Source organism: Thrips palmi, unplaced genomic scaffold (genome assembly GCF_012932325.1).
Source record: "Thrips palmi isolate BJ-2018 unplaced genomic scaffold, TpBJ-2018v1 HiC_scaffold_11, whole genome shotgun sequence".
Lineage (NCBI taxonomy): Eukaryota > Metazoa > Arthropoda > Insecta > Thysanoptera > Thripidae > Thrips > Thrips palmi.
In genome coordinates this window covers 7,750,207-7,770,535 of record NW_023144622.1, presented here as the reverse complement: position 1 = coordinate 7,770,535, position 20,329 = coordinate 7,750,207, and the positions used below count along the sequence as shown (strand labels likewise).

Below are 20,329 nucleotides of genomic sequence, written 5' to 3'. Positions count from 1 at the left end.
GCCACTTTGCTTGGTTGGCATCCACATCTGTCTTTATGGCGGTGAATTCAAATCGATCGGCATCCCATGTAAAGAATATCCTCGGTCTGCAAGGATTTCTAGTTACTATTTGAGAAATTTCATGTCACTTGAAGATTAACTGCAATATCCATATATTTTTTGCCAAATGAAAATTAAAAATGTTTTAGTTGGGTGGAAAGTTGGGGTGATAAAACAAGTTGTGTACAATCAGCAAAATTAAATTTGCATAAGAAACGATTGGTTTATTGTATTGGAATTTGTTTCCAATTAAAGTTTATTTACAACACAGGGTCAAATATTACAGCATAATTTTCATCCATAATTTTTGCTTCTTCACAGAAAGCTGTTAACATTAGAATTACCACTTGTGATAACATAACTCATGACTAGCATTATTATCACATCTTCTATTGGTATGAAATGGACTATCACTCAAACCGTTAAGACTGCAGGCTTCAGTCCCTGCATGATGATTCAAACCAACAGAAAGCTGAAAGATTAAGACCAACCTATTAAAACCTAAAAATTTCCCATCCCAAATTGGGATGGCTCAGGTACAGTGATACGTTAAAAAAAGGTGAGAAAAGTGTTTTGCTTCACAAACTGTTATTATTTTTAATACAACGCAATACACCTATCAAAGCCAAAAGTTGATATCAACAGATTAATATTGTATCTACACAAGCAACAACAAAAATGAATACTCTTACAAGATTGACTTAACAATAAGATTTTTAAATTTAAAAAAAAAGGACTAAACCAAATGTGGTAACACAAGAATAAAGAGTAAATTAGCACAGAAAAAGAACAGGATATGAAGATTTTCTAATGACGACTACAGACCCACTGAAGAAATCAAAGGCCCTCTATCCTACTCATTGGCTTTGTTTTCCTTTTGTAGCTGCATAAAATTCTCACCAAAATCTAAAGTTACAAGAGGAAAACAAAGCCAAGTAACGGCTGAGGTGAAAGGTCTTCCACATCAATGGCACACTGTCGCAGCAGACTCCACAGAGCACATTTTCTACAATTTAAACTATCAGTCAAGGGGAAAGTTCAACTCCAGTCACACAGCCATAGAATGATAAGTTATCAACCATGATAGTGGCAACACAATAATCAGGCCTGTTGATCTGCACAATTATTTCTGCCTTAACACAGATTAGTTCTCCATAGATTTAACTGACTGAGGACTACATGAGCGACTTGCTTTGTTTTCAGAAGTTAGAGACAAACTACAGCTTGCAGACGCTGCAATCTCTTCACCATCTTCATTTTCAGCACCATCATTTGATTTCTCACTCCGTCTTGAGTCTGAATCTCCATCCTCTTCATTTTCTACCTCACCAGATGTGTCCATGGCTTCTTTGGTACCTACTTCATTGACATTTTCTGACTCAAATGTTCTTGGATTTACAAAAATCTTCTCTACTGAACCATTACTATCCTCATCTTCCTCACAAGATAATGGGGGTAAAAATCGGTCAGTAGCTAAATTGGCTCCTTTGTCTTGGAATATTAGCACCTTTCCTTTTGATTTATTTTTACCAGTGAAGCCAGAACTAGCCCAAAGTTCAAGCCCGTCACATATCATGTATGCATCCGGCCTAGGAGCTTTGCTGACATCAAAATGCAATTTAGAGTGATCACGCAAGAAGTGCTTGATAGGAACAGAGTAATCGCAATGGTCACAGACATACGCATGACGCACTCCAGACACTGCAATGTGTCGCCTCATGTGGCTTTCAACTTGATCTCTACGAACACTAGAATAAGGGCAGTGAGAGCACCAGTAATTCTTATCCAAAGATTCTCTGGAGATAGCAGCTCTTTTGGCCCGTCTTTGCTGCAGTACCATAATAGCTTGTTTGTCAGCCACTGAGAGTTTCTCCCCTTTCCCTCCAGTGGTTTTGGCAGAACGAGTGGGAGATGGTGGAGAAGGAGATGGGATGTTTTCAGTATCCTCTGGAATAAATTCCTCATTTTCTGCAGTCTGTGGCTCAGAATCATCCTTACTCTTAGCATCTTCACTTATTTGATGCCTACGTAAGTGTTGAATATGATTTGCAAAGAACTTCACAGAGTAATCACATTTGGTACATTTGTACTTCTGCTTTGAACCATGTAGACTCACATGAACAAGGTACTGGTCCTTTTTCTCAAAAGCAGAGGGACATTTCTGGCATTTGAACCTTTTCACTTTAACTCGTCCATTTCTGCAGTAGGTAGGGTACACAAAGTCTGGACATCCTGAAGTAAAACTAGAACTTTGAGGTGATTTAGAGGCAGTGCTCTCTCTGTCTCTGTCGTCAGTGTTCTTTTCAACACCCGACTCATCTCTTCCATCTACATCCATACTGCAATCATCTCTCCCTTCATGCTCCCCATCTATCACATCATTACTTCTCGAAGATTGACTTTGACTTTGGTCTCCCTGTTCTTCACTGTCAAAGGACTGAGGTTCTTCTTTGGGCACAACTACATTAGAGGTTTCAGTACTTGGAGGAGGACGCAAAGATTCAGGGACTGCCATTCGACCCTGAAGAATTTTCTTAGCCACACTTGCTCTACAGCCATGTGCGATCACATGCTTGATAAGATTGCCGTATGTTCTCACAGCATAGTCACAAATGGGACATTTGTGTGCATTGTTACTGCCATGCAGGGCAAGATGCGCTTGATAAGCATCATTCTTGAAAAATGAAGCGGGGCATTTCCCACACACGAAGTTGGCTGTTGGAGGAGGTGCTTCCCGAAAGTCAGTATTGACTACAATCCAGAGGGTCCCAGGAACCCCAGCCTTCAGATTGACACACACAACTCGAGGTTTAGGGTACTCTTTGTTGACACTGTACATCTTCAAGAGAGCATTTGTCCTATCTTGGTAATCATCAGAATGCACTTTGGAGTGAGCTTGCAAATGTGGTCGTTGCCTCGCAGTGTATGAGCAATGGTCACATTTGTGGATCAAGTACAAATTGTGAAAACGAGAATGAATTCCTAATTCCTTTCGGAACAAGAATCTAGCTGGGCACTGCACACAAAAGTGAAGCTGTTTTTCTTCATGCATTTCTGATGCATTTGGGTCAGCCCCATCATTTAATTGTTTTAGTGGAGAACATGGTGGTGATTCTGCCGAATCTTCTACAGGCTCAGCAAATGGTTCACCATCTAACTCCAAATTAAATTTCTTCTTCATTGCCAAAACAGCATCAGTTAGAGACTGATTTGGATCCAACAAGCTCATGACATTAATTCCACTTAATTTGTTCTCATTACCAGTGTCAACTGGATCTTTAGGAGGAGCAGACTTCTGAGATGAATCATCTGATTTCATTTTAAGACTGAATCTGTCTACAATCTCTTTCATTTGTAAATGCTCACTTTTGTAAGGGTCATAAAAGGCATAAGCTTGAGGATAGCTGCCAAAATGTACTTTCATGTGTGATGATAAAACTCCAGCATTGTTGCAAACATAACTGCAATCTGTGCATGGATAAGGCGAGTACTGGGTTGGATTATCACTCATTTCTTCTGAGGAAAGATGGGAACGTTTTGAGTGCATTTTCTCATGTTCCAGCATGTTAGTTCTTCGTAAGTTGACATGAGGACAATATCTGCATCGCAGCATTTTTTGAAGTTTACCATCTCGATGAACCCAACAAAGAGGAGCTTCAGTAGCATTGTGAAAATCTAAGGTTGGTGGTGCCGGAGCTTGATTAGGGGCTTGAACTTCTTCCTCAGGATCAGTGGAAGTAACCTGTAAACAGAATGTCCTTAGTAAATGAAACATCAATGCACAAAATACATTTGAGTTAATTCGGACATTTCATTTTCAATATCAATCGTTATTATTTTTACATACTATTTTAACTGTTATTTTACCTGATCAGATTCGACTTCTTTCTTCACCTGCACATTGCTTAGTGGAGCTTCTGTTTTGTTGGAAGCAGCTTGACTAGAAGACGGTGAACCAGAACTGCTTTTTGATGCCACTGACTTGACAGAAGAGGTGCTGCTACTTTCCCCTTTGGAACTTTGCTGATGGACTGTCATGTGTTGAATAACTTCCCTGTAAGAAGAAGAAAATTAGCCATGCACATGATCCAGTGGAGATAAATATTCAATGAATTATGAAATTAGTAACTTACTCCTTAGTAGCAACATAGAAAGGACAGTAGAAACATTTGAAGAAGACATCATCCCTTTGCTTGTGACAGCTCACATGTGACTGCATCAAAGATTCAGAGGCAGACACAAATGGACACGTGTCACATCGGAATGGAGCTTTCTTCAGCACAGATTGTTGAGGCTCCTGTGGTTTAGGTTCTTGAGAACTGCTTGAAGCATTTTTACCTTTGGCCTATAAAGTAAATACAAACCGTTAGTTAATAAAAATACAAGCAATAGTCAGATAAAACTCTAATTTTAAAACTTAGTTTATTACCAATGCAGCTTCCTGTTGTTGACGGTAATGGCCTTTCACATGAGTAAGTACAACAGCTCTATCACCATCTCTGAAGTAACATTGCTTGCATCTCCACACAGTTTTCTTTAAGTCAGTGTTTGACTTTTTCGGATCGGTGTTTGGCTTTTTTGGGTCAGAGCCAACCTTGGGTACAGGTGTGTCTGCTGGTCTTTTGAGAGGCTGTTGAGGCGGAGCTTGAACCTGTCCCTGAGACTGTGTCCTCACACCTGACTGTGGAGTGACGACTTGGCTGGAATTCTGAGTTCCAGCAGCTTGAAGAGGTGGTGGTGGGCGTAGCAGTCCTCCAGGTGATGATGTACGACGGGCATTTTGGATGCGATGAATTGGGGCTCGTGTTAGTTTTGGAGGAGCAGGGAGAATAGTCACAGTCTTTGCAGCAGGAAGAACTGGGCCTTGCCCTTCCTTGGCAGGTAGAAGACTTATAGCTGCTTTAAGAGGAGAAATGAGACCAGACGCTGACTTTGAAGATGAAGGACTTGGTCCTGCCTCTGAAGCAGAGGCCGTTTTACCAGAAGCCATCATCGGGTGCAAATTTTCAGGATCTGGCTCAGCAATTCTAAGCCAAAGCAAGTCCAAATTGTATTTTGAATAGTTTCTACGACCAGTTTCATCTGTCATTAAAGTTTTGGCATTTGCATGTGAAGGATCACGAGCTTCCTTCAGTCGAATGTGTTTTGTTATGTCCCAGCGCCAATTTGATCTATATTTGCACACAGAACAAGCAAATGGCTTCTTATTCAAGTGGCCAACCATGTGAACATGAAATCTTGAAGCAGTTGAAGCCCAAAATGTGCAATGTGGACATTTGAACACCTGGAAAAAAGAAAACAAAATCAATAGACCCTTTGCAACATAAATAATTACAAAGTGAGTTGAATGAAGAAAACAAAGGAAGAGAATTGGGCAACCAAGGCATGAACTAAGACCCTCTCTGAGCAGTCGCATCTTGTTTGTGTTCATAAATGCATATTGTTTAAGAAACGTCAATAAGGCGACATAACCTCCGTATAGGGGGCTGTACTGACATTTCAGCCAACACCCCTCACCCCCCAGCGTCTCAAAATCGTCCCCAACATCGATGCTAAATTTAAATCGCGCTCGATAGACCGTCCACAATGGAATCATCTTCAGCTCAGCGAGTGGCAACGGACCTCCCGTCGACGCCGCGGGGATGCCCGTGCCGTCCGGTCACTCTGCCGCTGCACTGGCTGTGCCTGCCCGGGTGCCCGGCCCACTCGTACAATAACCTCACCAGCCCGCGCGGGGCCCCCACACTGTCAGGGGCTTTAATCAATGACACGCACCTTCCTCGAGGTGAATGTTGTTCCTTTGGGGCTATTTTCCAGGGCGGTCCACTCGGCGTGGTTGGCGACCAGGCCGTAGCCGGGCCCAGTCTCGACGCCCATCTGCGCCGCCGGAGCCCTGGGGACGCTGTCATCGGGGGGCACCGGGACGTCGTCGTCGCTGTCCTCCGCCAGGCGGACGGGCAGAGGGTTGGCATTCGCTGCAGATATGCGTTCGAATTCCTCGAACTCGAAGGCAGGCTCCGCGTCCATCTTGGGAAGGTTGTCGACGGCGGCCTCCGCTGCCTCCGCACCTTCCTCAGCGGCCGCGGCCACGGCCTTGGGGCACGCCTGGAGGTGCACGGCCAGGTCGGCGCTCGTCTTGCACCGCTGCCGGCAGTGCTGGCAGCGCGTCGAGGTGCCGATGCCTCGGCCTGTGCCTTGGTGCAGCTTGGTGTGGCGCACCAGCTCGGAGAGGTTCTTGGCCTCGTGGCCGCAGTGGACGCACACCAGCTCGGAGCCCTCCACGTTCCCCGGGTACAGCCGCAGCTGATCGAAGAACGAGTTCTTCTTCTTGGCGGTCTCGGCGGCCTCATCGCCGTTGCTGGAGCCGCCGTTGACCGCGGTGCCGTTGGCCGCTGGGGCCGCTGGCGCTGCTGGGGCTGCCGGCGGCGGTGTCGGCGTGGGCGTGGTGCGGGCCTGCGGCAGGACGGCGGCCTGGATGGGGATCAGGTTCGGCAACGGCTTGGCGGGGCGCTTTGCCGTCGTCGACGGCGGGACGGAGGACGGCGGCGCCGGTGCCAGCGTCGGCGGCACCCTCACGCCCTTGCTGTTGCCGTGCACGCCCGCCATGTGGCGCGACATGTCCGCGAAGAAGGGCGTCCGGAAGTCGCACAGCGAGCAGCGCAGCACCTGGTACAGCGGCAGGCGCCCCGACGTGCCCGACGTCACTCCGGACGACGACGAGGACGGCGACGACGCGGCATCCGCGTCCGCCCGCCGCGGAGTGCCTCCCGGGGACACACCTGCGGTGCCAGAAGCCTGCAACACAAAAGGGAGATTAGAGTGGCGAAGCACTGCGACGCACCGCGAGGCACCGCCAGGCGCACGACGCGGCGCTCAAGACACAAGACGTTGTGGGCCGCCAGCTGCCCCGCTGTGCTGTGGCGTCATGTCGCTGACATGCGAATGGCTGGACGGGCGCAGGCAGCAACGGCAACGTGCCTGGGGCTTGTGCATGGTGGACCGGTCGCCGCGCTGCTGGAGGACCAGCTCCGGCTGCATGCGGGATGCGGGAGAAACGCGGCAGAGCTTGGCCTCGGCCAGCGTGCGCAGCGTGCGCAGCCGCAGACACAGACTCGGCGGGCAGCACCAGCACCAGCACACTGGCTGTGGCTGCCAAAGGCAAGGGATGTGGATGTGAGGTGCCGAGGCGGCAACCGAGGTGCCGGTGGCCGATGGCCGGCGCTGCGGCAGGACAAGGGGAGGGGTAAGCACAAGACGGCCGACCGTCTCCCCTCCCTCCTTCTTGGCCGGCCCCCGCCGCGCCGCGCCTCGCCGCCCGAAGGCCGAACAAGGCAAGCAGCTGCTCCCTCAAGACCCGCGCCGCGGAGGACGAGACGAGGACGGAGGACACGGCAACGTACGGCAACGCGCAACACAGCCCTACCTACCTACCTGCCGCTTGGCCAAAAGCAGGACGCGTTTGGGCGCGGCTGGCGCGACCCGAACCCCCTCGTGTTGGAGGCGAACCGGGCCGTGTCGAGTGCCTGCGTGCTGCGCGGGCCGGCTGCGCGGACGCAACCCAGCGACCCGACGGCGCGACCGCGGCGGTGCTGCACAGCGCACAGCGCAGCGAGCCACACGAGGACGAGGAGGAGCTGAAGGTTGTTTTCAACCGACTGACGGCTGCCTGGCGGGGCGGCAGCGGGGCGGGGCGGGCCAGGGGTGGGGCGGGGCGCGGTGGGCGGCGAGTGCGGCGGCGGCGGCAGTGGCGACCCAGGCCGCTGGTTGGGTGTGTTGGGTGGCGGCGCGGCGGCGGCTGCAGCAGCGGCGCGCAGCGCGCACCCGCGGAGCCCGCGGCCAGCCGAGGCTGGCAGCCCTGCAACCGAGTCCGTCGGCGTGCAGAGGTCGCCCCTCTTGTCAACCGAGAACCGCGTCAATGCAGGAAGCCGACGTCGTCGACGTCCTGGTGCCGCGCTAGCCGCGCCGAAGACATGCAGGCCGCGTGGCGGGCGCAGCAACAGCGAGAACGGCCTGGGCTCGGAGCGGCGCTCCTTGCCAGCAAGGACTTGGCTGGCGCGGCCACGGCGGCGTTCTGGCCGTTCTGGCTTCTGGGGCGGAAGCACTTGATCGACTGAGGCACGCCGCCGAGGCGGGCGGCGGTAGCGGCGGGGGTGTCTGCAAAGGAAGTCCCGCCAGCCACGCCCCGGGCCCCATCCGGCCGTCCTGGCCGTCCCACACGACGACCGCCACACGGCGGCGGCGCGTCTTCAGCGACACTCCCTGGCAGAAACACTCACGCCAGACGGGCCAGGATGACGCTGTCGCCCACGCGGCCGCCGATGACGCAGAGGCTGCCGACGCACTGCGACGCCGCGCCGCCGGACGACCCGGGGAAGGACGGCGGGGCAGCCTACTGCAGAACAGCTGCAGACCGCCGGCCAGGCCGCGGAATAGCTCGGCCACGCACAGGGCCCTCGGCCCCCACCCTCGGCGTCGCGGCCTGGCGCAGCCTGGCGCAGCCCCGCCAACGCAGCGCCGTGTGGTCGACGCGAACCAACTCGCGGACCGACGGTAAGCCGACGGCAAGCCGACGGCACCGACCGGGGAAGGGACAGGGACGGCGAGGACAGGAAAGCAGCAGGACACATCGATTGCTTCCGAACGCGCAACGCGTGTTGGCAGGAAGGCGGCCCCCACGCCGGGAAGGAAATGGCCGAGCGGTGTCCGAACGTCGTCGTCATCCAACGCAGCGGCTCGCGTGGAATTCCTATCTGAGCGTGCAATGCGCCGCGGTGCACGGGTGATAAGGATAACCGGTATACTCCATGATGGGGCCGAGATACGGGCGTGACTATACTCCGTGCGGCCGGAGTATAGTCCGCCTGCTCGTCCGGCGTGCACGACAGGCAGTAAACGCCAAGCGCTCTCTCACCTGGTGGTCCTGGCGGTCGGCGTCGTCCTTCTGGCCCGGCGACCCGTAGAGGTGCGCGCTGAGGGCGGCGTTGACGAGCTCCGTGGCGCCCACCTTGTTCTGGCGCCGGCGGTGCGGCACGTTGGTGGGCGGGCCGACGGGCGGGTCGTGGTGGTTCATCTCGTGCACCGTGAGGCTCTGCCGGATCTCGGACGAGAAGCTGCAGGCGCGGCACTTGTACTTGCCGACGCCGCCGTGATTCTTGATGTGGCGGTCCAGGTTCCACTTGTAGGGCGTGCGGAACTCGCACTCGTCGCACTTGATGAGCGGCATCGTGTGGTACTTGTAGTGCTTGGTGTAGCGTGCCCGCATGTGCGTCACGTACGAGCACTTGTTGCAGCGGTAGAAGCGCTTCTTGAGGTGCACCACGCTCTCGTGGCGCGCCACCAGCGACGGCGTCCTGGACGTGAAGTCGCACGACGAGCAGCTGTAGAGCCCCGTCACCAAGTCCACGTCCATGCGGATGTCCCGGTAGCGGTCCTGCTTGTCCTTGCTGCGTTTAACGCTGCTCGGCAACACCTCTACGTCGTGTTCACCGAGGTCCCCGGCTTCCCCCAGGTTGCCGGCCTCGTCGAGGTCTCCGTCCGCAGCGTCGCGGACGTCCTCGGAAGCGGACCGGCGTCCGTCGTGATCGCTCTCGTCCTCGTCGTCGCAGTTGGCGATGACCAGCCGGTCTTCATCGTCGTCGTCGTCGTCGTCCGGAGCCCGCTCGGCGGACGTCTCGGCGGGCTTCTGGACGGGCGTCGCCGGCGTCACCGGCGTCGCCGGGGTGCTGGCCTTTTTGGCTTCCTCTCTCGCCTTGACTCTCGCTCTGGAAGCCGCCTTGGCCGCCGCTCTCGCCGCTTTCCTGGCGCGCCCTCCGTCCTCCATGCGGTACTCGAGGTTGCGCAGGTGCAGCTCTTGCCTCTTCCTCCGCACCTCCTGCCGCCGGTGCAGCTCGTTCACGAAGTCCACGTAGTACTCGTCGCGCTGCCGCGGCGGCGGCCCGGGGCGGCGCCGGTCGCCGCGGTGCGGGTTGTGCACCATGGACACGTGGCGGTGCATCTTCTGGCTGTGGCGCGACGCGTACGTGCAGTGCGGGCACTCGTAGATGCGCATGCGCTCGTTGTGCACGTGGCGCAAGTGCGTGAGGTAGGAGCGCGGGTTTTGCGTCAGGTAGTCGCACTGGGTGCACGCGTAGGTGCGCCGTATCTTGACCATGGGCAGGTCCCCGTTCTCGTCGTCGTCGTCCGCCGGCTCGGGGATCATGATGACCGGCGGCTCGTCGCCTTCCGCCAGGAAATGCATCGGCACTGGAAGGAAACAAATCCAGGGTTAGAAACCGTGCAGACAAAACGGCCATCGCCGCACTGTAGGGCTGATGACGAACAGTGCCGGGGTCGTGGGGCGTTACGTAGGGGTGCGAGAGAGACGGAGCGAAGGAGTACGGTTCGGAGTCAGCCTGCCGCGCAACGGCAGAAGTCCGTTTACACAGCCACGGCGGCTGACCGGTAGCCCCCAAGATGTTTGTTTCTCTATCTGGCCCCGCCAGTCGTCCGCCACGCCGAGGCCTGGTGCTCCCGCCTCCCGCTCCGCGACCTGTCGCTGCGCCTTCGGCCGGCTCGTCATGTCGTTTCGGCCCATGTGTCGCAGAAGGTCCCAAAGGGCGTCATCATCTCTGACGAGCAGGATGGACCTGAGTGCTGTGCCTGCACCATGCCTGCACGCTGGCCGCGCGGCGCCGCACCATGGCCGTGATGGCGTGCGCGTTGTCGATGACTGCCTGCCGATACGCGACGGGATGCGGCCATGCGGCCAGGACGCGGCGGCTGCGGGCGCTCTGTGCGGCGTGCGGCACTGCGGTACTCGTCGGGTCAGGGCCGAGCCTGCAGTCTGCCTGCAGTCGCGGTACTATCTCTCTCGCACCTCTACGGAACGCCCCAGGGGTGCGCGAGAGACAGAGCGACGAATCCGCAGTTTGTTCGGAATCAGTTCGCGGGTTGCGCCGTGCCAAAAAGAGGATGCTCCCCGAGCACGCCTTTCTTGTTGAATCAAGCGGGGGGCTGCATCATGGCCTTCATTGGTAGGCCCAGGCCGAGGATCGCCCCCGCCGTCCAAGTCACCCCGCGCCGCTCCGCACCCCGTAGGACCTGTTGCACGCGAGGCTAGTGTCCGGGAGGCCGACGTCGGGGGTAGCGCCACCGCAAAACGGCCTCTGCCGCAAGATGGCGCGTGAAAACTTTGTCTCATCTACAAAGCCACTCCCGGACACGCCGCTCCGCTACCGCCAGCCTGCTGCAGCGCGGAGGGCGCAAGCGGCGCGAGCGCGGCAACCGCTTGGCTGCGCTGCGCCGGGGGGTGACGGCCTGGCCTGGCGGGCTGCATCCCGGCCAGCTTGTGCTTCCTCGTCGCGCGGCGGCCGGGCGGCGCTGGCGGCACCGGAGCGCAGAGCGAGGGGCGACTCCCTTCCTCGCCGAGCACGCCCAGCACGCCCAGCACGCCGAGCCAAGCAAGCCGAGCTACCCACGCGGCGACGCGGCCCTCTGCGTATTGATCGGGGCGCACGGCGTGGCGGCGCGCGGCGGCGGTGGAAGGAACGCGCGCCGCCACCGCCACCCCCGCCAGGCACAGGCTCCAGCCCCAGGCTCCGGCCGCTCCAGCCTCCGCGCAACCCTTTGCCGCCCCCGGCCGCCCCCGGCGCGCTGCAGCCGACACACTGTGGGCCAGAAGACCGGTGGAGGCCGTCAAAATCCCGGACGCGTTTTGAGCTCAGGGTCGTTAAACGGAACTCGAACCGAACGTGTGACCCCACCACTGGAGTGCTCTCCGAACGAGGAATCCATCGGTGGGGTCAAGTGCCGGCTCGAGCCGACGTCGCCGGTCTTCTGGCCCACTGTGCGACAGCGCCAAAGCCTAAGCCGCCGGGATGCTTTCGGAGGACAGCAACCTCTACAGAGTCCACGACGGGCACAGTCAGCTTTCGCAAGGCCCCCTAGCTACACGTCCTCCTTGCAGCAAGCCCATTCCGAACAGCGCTCTCGTCGCTCTGTCTCTTTCGCACTCATGGGGCGTCCTGCAGGAGTGCGAGAGAGGTTGCCTGACCGCAGGCGCTCTAGTGTGCTGCCAGGCGCGCCACCCACCCCGCGCGACCCACGTCAAGCCAACCGTGTCCGACACGGACTCCTGGGGCTCCCGCGTGATCCGGGTGAGAGTACAGCCCGACCACGTCGATGCGGTGGTGGTTGCATCGCCGTCCGAGTGCTGCCAACAGTGCCGCCAGTTTGCTTGCTGACTAATCGGACCAGTGTCTCGCGATTTACAACTCGCGACTCACCTTGCCGGTCCGAACGTGACCACGGCGTCACGGGGCTGCACTGAAAGCACGTGGAACGACGTGCAGTGCGATAAGCCGGCGCGCCGACGTGGCCGTCGGGGCTTTCGGAGCCTTTGGGTGGGCGCTTCCGGGCCGCACCGGGGGTGTCCACTCCACTTCCGGCTGGACTCCCGGGGCGATGTGGCGCCTCCGATTCCACTGCGTGCACTGCGGCCTCCGTCACTTCATCTCCCAGGTCTGGAGTCTCGGCCAGTTATAACCACGCGAAAACCCAGACGGCTTTTCCGGGGCTTTCCGCGCAGAGCCCGGATAGTGGCCTCGTCGGTCTCTCTCTCTCGCACCCCAGCGGTCATAGCGCTTCGCCCTGCGAGTGCGAGGGAGACAGAGCGACGAAAGCCACGCGGTGCTTCGCGGTGCTATCGCCGGGACGTGACATCTCGGCAGCCGCAGCCCGCGCAGCGCCGCGCAGCCCGGCCGGCGAGGAGAGAGGAGAAAGGAGGAGGGGGCCCGCTTGGGCAAGCCGGGCTAGCCGGGCAAGCAGACGACCCACATTGCCTACATCGCCCGGCGAGGCGCGCCTCAGCACGAACAGCTCCACGGCCTCCATGTCCGCGCGCGGCACCGCGGCGCGCCGTGCGCCAGCTGCAGTGCAGCCTCAGCGGTTGCGAACTTCGTCGGGGCGCTCAAGACTGCGCCCTGCAGACAGAGTCGCTTTCGTCGCTCGGTCGGAATGAGTCTGCAGCGCGGAAGGCGCCTTTCGGCAGCGACCGTGAATAAACGAAGTGCTGGAGGCTTGTTGCCCACGCGCACGTGGTTTGCCCGCACTTCCGAGACCCATTTCTACAGAGAGAAGACACCTAGTTACGCGCCGCTGTCCGAAGGGAGCGTGTTATCGTCCGGGCATCGCGGGCTCAACCCTCCGCGTCGTCGCTCCGCGTCCAAACGCAGTGGTGCGCGGTCGCCGTCGTCGAGGTCCCCGTCGGTCCCCGGCGGCACGTCGCCCACCGGAAGCAGCGCGATATTCTAAACGCCGCGGATGGCAGGCAGCACGCCCTTTCGTCATTCTCTCTTGCACTCATGGGTTGTTCCTCGCCGAAGCGAGAGAGACAGAGCGAGCAGGCTGAGCCGCGCGAGGAGTCGCACGGCACGCGTTGTATCGTTCCCGGGGCATCTCCTCGGCAAGCTCGCGGCGCTCCCGGCGCGACGATTTGCTTCACAAAGTGGGCGCCAGCGCAGCGGCGCAGTCCGCCGGCGAGGCCTTCATCTGGATCTGACAAAGCCACTCCATACATGAATACCTCAAAGAGTTCCGCGGCGTCAACGTCGACAACCCTTACGGAGCAGCAGGCACACTGCCTATGCAACGGTAGACCCATTCAGAGAGCCGTTTTCGTCCCTCGTGCCCACATGCCCGATGAGTGCGAGAGACACAGAGCGACGAAGACGACTCAATGAATCAGTCTGCTGGAGGGACACTGTGTAACCGCGGCGGGCGCGGACTTCTGCAGCAATGAGTAACGCGGCCTCCCGTCCGCCCCGATAGCGCCTGCCGGCCTCGACAAGCGGCGCCTCATTCCCAACTTGGTGTCGCCGCTGTCTCTCTCGCACCCCTTCGAGTCGCCAGGAAGGTGCGCGGGATGTTACACTTCACCTCTGGCTTTTTTTCGCCAGACCGCAGGTCTTTTCCAGACCACCATGGGGCCTTTCATGATGGGGCGTCGCACAGTGGGGCAGAAGACCGATGGAGGCGGCCAAAACTCTAGACGCGCTTTGAGCTCCAGAGTCGCTAAATGGGACTCGAACCGAACGTGTGACCCCACCAATGGATTGCTCTCCGAACGAGGAATCCATTGGTGGGGTCACACGCTCGGTTCGAGTCCTGTTTAGCGACTCTAGAGCTCAAAACGCGTCTGGAGTTTTGGCCGCCTCCACCGGTCTTCTGGCCCACTGTGCGTCGTGGGGCGGCCCCGGCGGCCCGACTCTGGTCCTGCCCTCTCCCTCTCCCCGGGGCTTATCTGGCAGTGTCTGGCAGGGAGCCCTTTCAGCCTTCAGCCTGATGAGGCGGGAGTGCTTCCCGCACTACAATGGCAACAGTGCGTTCGGCGGCCGGGAGTCTGGCAACAGCGCCGCGGCGACGGCAGGCCCTGGGGCCGCGAGGGCCGCGGCAGCGGCGTACTTCGTGTACTTGGCGTTTCGCGTGTCGCGGGTTCAAACACTGCGGCCGTGCGTCCCTTGTCCTCGCCCACGGCGGTCACGGCACTCTGTGGAATTGAAAGTTCCGGCCGTCGCCTTCGTCAACTTCCCAGACGTCAGTATCGAGCGCGCGGCCGCCAAGCCCCTCGAGCTTGGAGCGGGAGGCGAGGCTCGGCGGGCCCAAGAGGGACCACGGGCCACAAAGTCCTCAGACCTGCAGACTGATTCCGGGGGCCGCTTCGTCACTCTGTCTCTTTCACACTCCCGTAGGCGTGCGAGTCAGCAGGCCGATTTCGAGAGTCGTTTTCGTCGCTCTGTCTCTCTCGCACTCATGGGGCGCCCCGTGTAGGTGCGAGAGAGACAGAGCGACGAAAACGACTCTCGGAATCGGCCTGCAGACAGCGACGGAACGAGTCTTCAGAGTCGCTGGCCGGAGCGCTCCGCGTCGAGACGCGCCGGGCCCCGCGCCGCGTCCGTCCACGCGGACCAATTGTCAATCGCCGATTCAAATTAGACTGGTTGCGCCATCTGTCGGCGCGGCGGCGAGGCGCGTGCGGGACGGGCAGGGGCGGGCGCGGAGCCCTGGCGGCCAGCGGCCAGGGCCTGGCCCTTGTGGGAGGGGCGGCGGCGCGGCCGGCCACGCGGCCACGTCAACGTCGCGGAAAGCACGGCGAGCACGGCGGGGCGGTACGGCGGCCATGACGGCCGGCCGCAACCAGAGACGCCGACGACCGACGCCGCTGGACGACGTCGCGACGCGACGCCGGGCGACGCCGCGGAGGGGGAAGGGCGTGGTCGCGGTCGTCTCTTCGGCCAGGGCGTGAGAGGGCGGCCGACGGCCAGGGTGCCGCACTGCCGCGGCACCAGGGCGTGGCACCCCTCGAGCCTTCAGGCCTTCGCCTCCCTTTGGCTGCCTTTGGCTGCGTTTGGCCACTTTGGCCATCTGCCGCGTGGCCTCGCCGCCGCCGCCGCCGCCTCGCGCGACCACCGCCAACCGGAGCCGAGCGGCCTGAAGGCCCCGACAACGTAAAGGTCGCTCCAAGGCCGCATGGCCGCGCACGAACCGAGAATACCCTGGCCTGCAGACTGATTCCGCGAGTCGTCCTCGCCGCGCTGTCTCCCTCACACCTAGACGGGACGCCCCATGAGTGCGAGAGAAACAATGCGACGAATCAGTCTGCCGGCCGCGACACTTCGCGCCGCTGTCGCGCTGTCGGAGTGGAAGGGCAGCGGGAATGACAGCGGCACTCTGGAACCGGCGAGTAATTCATGCGACCTGCACTGCCATGGCTGCCAGGCCCGACCCGAGGCCAGGCCGCACTGCCGGGGAGGCCGGATAGGGGCTGCAGGCTTCCAGACACCGCTTGCGACGCTGTCTCTCTCGCACCCCTACGGGACGCCCCACGAGTGCGAGAGAAACAGAGCGACGAAGGGCTCTGTTCGGGATCCAGAGCAAGCCTGCGCAGGATGGGGGCATGGAGGGCGGGATAGGGGCATGTGGGGAACGGAGGCAGGACGGTGCAGCACAGCACGCGGATGCCCGGCTGGCTGGGCTGGGCTGGCTAGGCTGGCTGCCCCGGCTCGACGCCAGTGCACCTCTGCAATCGATCGAAGGATGACACGCCTATCGCAGGACGGGCATGGCCGCGTGGTCCCCCTGCCGTTGGCGCCTTCGCCCTGCACTCCCGCTGGACAAACAGCCGAGTGCCGAAAGGAGGATCGGCCGGATCGGCCGGGGAGGAGGGGTAAAAATAGCAGGCTGAGGCCGAGGCGTCGAGGAAGCGCCGTCGAGGAAAGGGTGCGGGGGTTGCGACTCGCTCTGCGAGCGACGAAGCGACCCACCCTCACCCTGCCCCTAAGGGTGAAGCAACATTCCAGCTCCAGCCCTCGGGGCATTCACCTTCGCGTCTAGCGTCGCCACCGAAGCGGCAGAGTGATTTCGCGCAATGCGGGAAGGTCTCTCTCGGTCTATCTCTCTCGCACTCGCACAGGAAGGCGCAATCACTCTGCGGGGCGGGAAGCGCGAACGATCCGCGGCAGGTGCATCTCCATCCGGTGCGGCGGGGCCGCGCGGCCGAGGGGTGGCCGCGACAGAGGGCAGCACACGTCGGGGGCACCGCGGCGGCGCGGGCGCGGCGTGGCGGCGTCGCGGGACGCAGTCACCTCCGTATCCCAGAATCCAACGACAGCGAGTCGTGCCGCGGGGCGGGGCGGGGCGGGCCGGGGCGGGGCGGGGGATGATGTCTGTTGCGTCAGCGCCGCCCCCGCCACGCATCGCGCATAGAGAGAGACAGACAGAGAGAGCAAGGCTCTCGGGTGACTGCCCCGCCCCCGCCGGCCCCCGCATCCGCCCCAACCCCCGGCCCGGAGGGTGGCCAGGCCATGGCCAGGCCAGAGGGAGGCCCTCTACTCCAGGCTCTTGGCACAGAGCGCAGGCAGAGCTAGCGCAGAGCGCCCCCGCAGTCCGCCGCAGCGGCCAAACGGCCGGGTGGGGGCAGGTGCCGGCAAGGGCCGCGGCAAGCAAGAACAGCCCTCGCCTTTCCATGGCCTCGCGCAGCCCTCGCGGAGCCCTCGGGTACAGCCGCGCGCTCCGCACGCCGCGGCCAAGCGCCCGCTGGATCGCGCAGAAGGGGTTGCGCAATCCAGGTTGCCGACCGCCGAGCACGGCGTGGCTCTGGGAGGTCTGGGCTGGGGTGTGGAAGGGCTGCCGCCAGGGGTGCCGCTGGGGCCGCTCTAGGAGACCGCCCCGCACCGCGGCGGCAGCGCCACGGCCCTCTCGCGCGCGGCGTTGGCGGACCAGCCAGCAGCCGTACCACTCCCCCGTCCCGTCCCGGCCCGGCCACGTCCCGTGAGGATCAATACGACTCGACGTGGAGCCCCGGACCCGGAGCCCCGCGGCCGGCAGACACCGGGACTCGGGGCCGCCGAGCAGCGGCACCGGAGAGCCGATGACGCCGCGGCTCGCCGGCATGGAGGCCGGCATGGAGGCAGGCGAGGTGTCCGAGGCCGTCTCGCGGAGGGACGGCCATGGCGCGAGTCGGACTGAAAGGGCGCGCTCTGAAGAGTTGTCCGGAAGGGCAGTCGGCAGGGGTGTCTGGAAAGGGCGCTCTGCAGGGGGTGTTCTGCAGGGACGCCCTGGAGGGGCGCACGGCGAGGGCATCCTGGAAGGGTTTCCTGGAAGGGCGTGCTGGCACGATCAATACGTGCCTGGCCGGGAACATGACCGGGCGGGACGTGCACGTGGGCCGGGCCTCCGCAGGCCGGGCCTCCAGGCCCTCCAGCCGCAGTTGGCCGCAGCCTGGCCGGTGTCCCAGCCCGTGGGGCAGCCAGCCCTCGCCCCGCCCGCGCCAGCCACCAGCCGCCTCCCCTTCACCGCTCCCTCGGAACCGAGAAACCGATCCGGGCAGACCCAGACGCGCCTGGCGCGGCACACCGGCCGCAGGACGCTGGCACGCTGCGCGATATCGGCAATCGTTGGGGGGCGAACCAAAAGCCAGAAGGCCCACAAGAGGCACTCGCGGGCTACCCGCCCCGCCCATGACCTTTGCTAACGCCGAGGGCTGAGGGGCGGTAGGGAGGCGGCGGCGGATCTGGGCAGCGCCTCTCTCCGGACCCAGCGCCACGGCGCCACGGCGCAGCGCGCAGCAGCGGGCCGGCCCTGTCCGGCGTGGGGCACGCCTGGCACGCCGGCACGCCACGCCAGGAACGCCAGGTGTGCAGCCTGTGCAGCCCTCCCACCCACCGGCCGCGCGCCCCGCTGTCTTCAGAGCCCACGCCGCGGCCGCCGCATGGGCTACCGCATGGGCCGCCGGGCCGTGCATGACGGAGTGCCATGAGCGCGTGGCTGACCGAGTCATGAGCGTCGTCATGGCCCCGCCGGGCCGACACCGCCAGACCCCCGTCCGCCAGGCCGCCAGCCGGCGTGACACAACCGACCCCGCCGCCGCGCTCCCATGGGGACACCGGTCCGGTGGGGTCCCCGGGGGACGCGACGAGCTTCGCCTGCTTCGGCGGAGGACGCTCCGCCGCGGGTTCGAGCCCCGGTCGGAGGCCTCAGCTCAGACATGACCGCGCACCCTGTCACCGCCGACGTCAACGTCGCGGTCAGCAAGCCGCCGCGCGCGCAACCTTGGACATGGCAATTGCATAAGCAAGTGCAATGCGGTGCAACGCCGCCCCTCCCCGCGAAGGAGGCGGTCGCCGCGCCGGCCGGTCGCACCAGCGTGCCGCGCCGAGCTCCTCGCCGAGGGCCTCAGGCAGACCGCCGCGGGAGGCGAGGGAAGCGGCGGAAGGGGTCGTCGGGGAAGTGCTGTGGGTGGCCGGGCAGTCGGCCCCGCCCTGGCTGCGCACTGAGGACACGTGCGACGAGCGGCGCCGCAGGCCTGCTGTGCCTACCGCAGGAAGCCAAAGAACGGAACTCCGGTAGGGAGAAAGGCACGGCAAGGCTCCCCGTCAAGCTGTAACGCAAGGCCGGTACTCACTCGACTCGTAGTCCATGTTGAAGCTCTGCACCACGTCCTGCGCGTCCTCGTCGTGGTGCTCGGCGTGCTCCGGGTCAGCCGGTCTCTCCTCCCCTTCTGGGGGCCCTGGCGGCAGCGGCACGCTCTCCATATCGGTCGACGGCGCGCCGACGGCCCAGCGGCCCCCAGACACTCGCAGCAGCCTCAGCGTCACTGCCGGCCGACGCGGGCCTCACGGCGGCCAGATGCCAACAGCGCCATAGCCGCCACGGCGGCGTCACGCCGGAGGGAAGTTCCAGGAGATAAGCCGCACGGCTAGAGGTGCTAGAGGTGCAGGACGGCGGCCTCAGCGGCCTGGCACGCTTGGGCGTGGCCGGCGTGTGCCGAGGACGGCGCTCCACAACGCTCCGCACAAGACTGGACTCGGAGGTGGCCCCGGCCGTGCCAGCTGGCCGCTGGCTGCCGCGCGGGGCTGTGCGGGGCGGGGCGGCGGCGTGGTTGGCCTGCAGCACGTCACGCGGCGCTTGGCGCGCTTGGCGCGGCGCTCAGCCCGTCGTGTCGTGCCGGTCCCTGGCCCTGCTGGCCTGCTACGTCTGCCTCCCGGATCGGACTGGCTGGCGCAGGCTGGCGCTGGACTCGACGGGCTCGGCCTGCTGGGCGTCGCGTAGCGTCGCGGGGCGGGGATGGGGCGCGCGCGGCGTGGCGGCGCGGGGCGGCAGACCCCTCTACAGGCACAGGGCTGCCCGGCTACGCCGCTACGCCCGGCTAGAGAGCCCTGCTGGCCGCGGGGCGTGCGAGGGCGAGGCGCGAGGCGGCCGGAGGAAGGCTGCGCCAGCTACGCCGGCTACGGGGTGCAGACGCGGTGCGGATCGGACTGCGAGCCAAACGGGCTGCTCTGGCCTGCCTGCCCTTCGCCTGGGAGTGGGGGTTGCGCCGGGCCTGGCCGCGACGCCCCGCGACGCCTCGCTCCGCGCCCTGCCAGCGCCAGCAGCCCGCGGGAAGGACCAGACGGGGGTGCGTCGGCGTCGCTGCCGGTCCGCCTCTCTGCCGCCCCGACCGACGCGACGCTACGGTGGAGGAGAGCTCGACTGCGCTGCTGCGCCGCGAGCTCATAGCCTCTGGCGGCCTCGGTCCTCCTCCCCTGCGCGACGAGGCGGCCAAGCGGGGTCCATGGGGTGGTCCATGGTCTAGCTGGCCCGTGCGCGTCGCGGAAGGCCCGCCCCTGGCACGCCCCGCCGAGGCCGGGGTGCCGCACTCACACTCAGCAGCGCACACCAAGAATAGCCACGGCGCGCTGCCCGCGCGGCGCCTCCGTCCACAGCGTCGGCCACGCACCGCACTGGAGCCACCAAACAGACTCAACGATCCCAGCTC

The 20,329-nt window shown here is 61.6% G+C and overlaps 1 protein-coding gene across 1 annotated transcript; it reads right to left on the bottom strand.

Annotated features, from left to right (window-relative positions):
* Nucleotides 1–242: 242 nt before the first annotated feature.
* Nucleotides 243–19,121, bottom strand: LOC117639714. Its single transcript, XM_034375589.1, has 9 exons — nt 18,977–19,121; nt 8,951–10,281; nt 7,471–7,569; nt 7,018–7,260; nt 5,815–6,834; nt 4,469–5,323; nt 4,173–4,384; nt 3,907–4,093; nt 243–3,781 (listed from the first exon to the last, which is right to left on the bottom strand). Exons 1-9 carry the CDS (start codon nt 19,104–19,106, stop codon nt 1,184–1,186), a joined length of 6,675 nt encoding a protein of 2,224 aa, XP_034231480.1. The 5' UTR covers nt 19,107–19,121; the 3' UTR covers nt 243–1,183.
* Between the last annotated feature and the right edge of the window lie 1,208 nt (nt 19,122–20,329).

Excerpts from the sequence above, each read along its gene's own strand:
- LOC117639714 (XM_034375589.1), bottom strand. The coding sequence starts at position 19,106 with ATGGAGAGCGTGCCGCTGCCGCCAGGGCCCCCAGAAGGGGAGGAGAGA. Across the intron at positions 4,094-4,172 it reads TTCTATGTTGCTACTAAGGA|GGAAGTTATTCAACACATGA; the intron begins GTAAGTTACTAA and ends TTCTTCTTACAG. Across the intron at positions 3,782-3,906 it reads AAGAAGTCGAATCTGATCAG|GTTACTTCCACTGATCCTGA; the intron begins GTAAAATAACAG and ends TTCTGTTTACAG.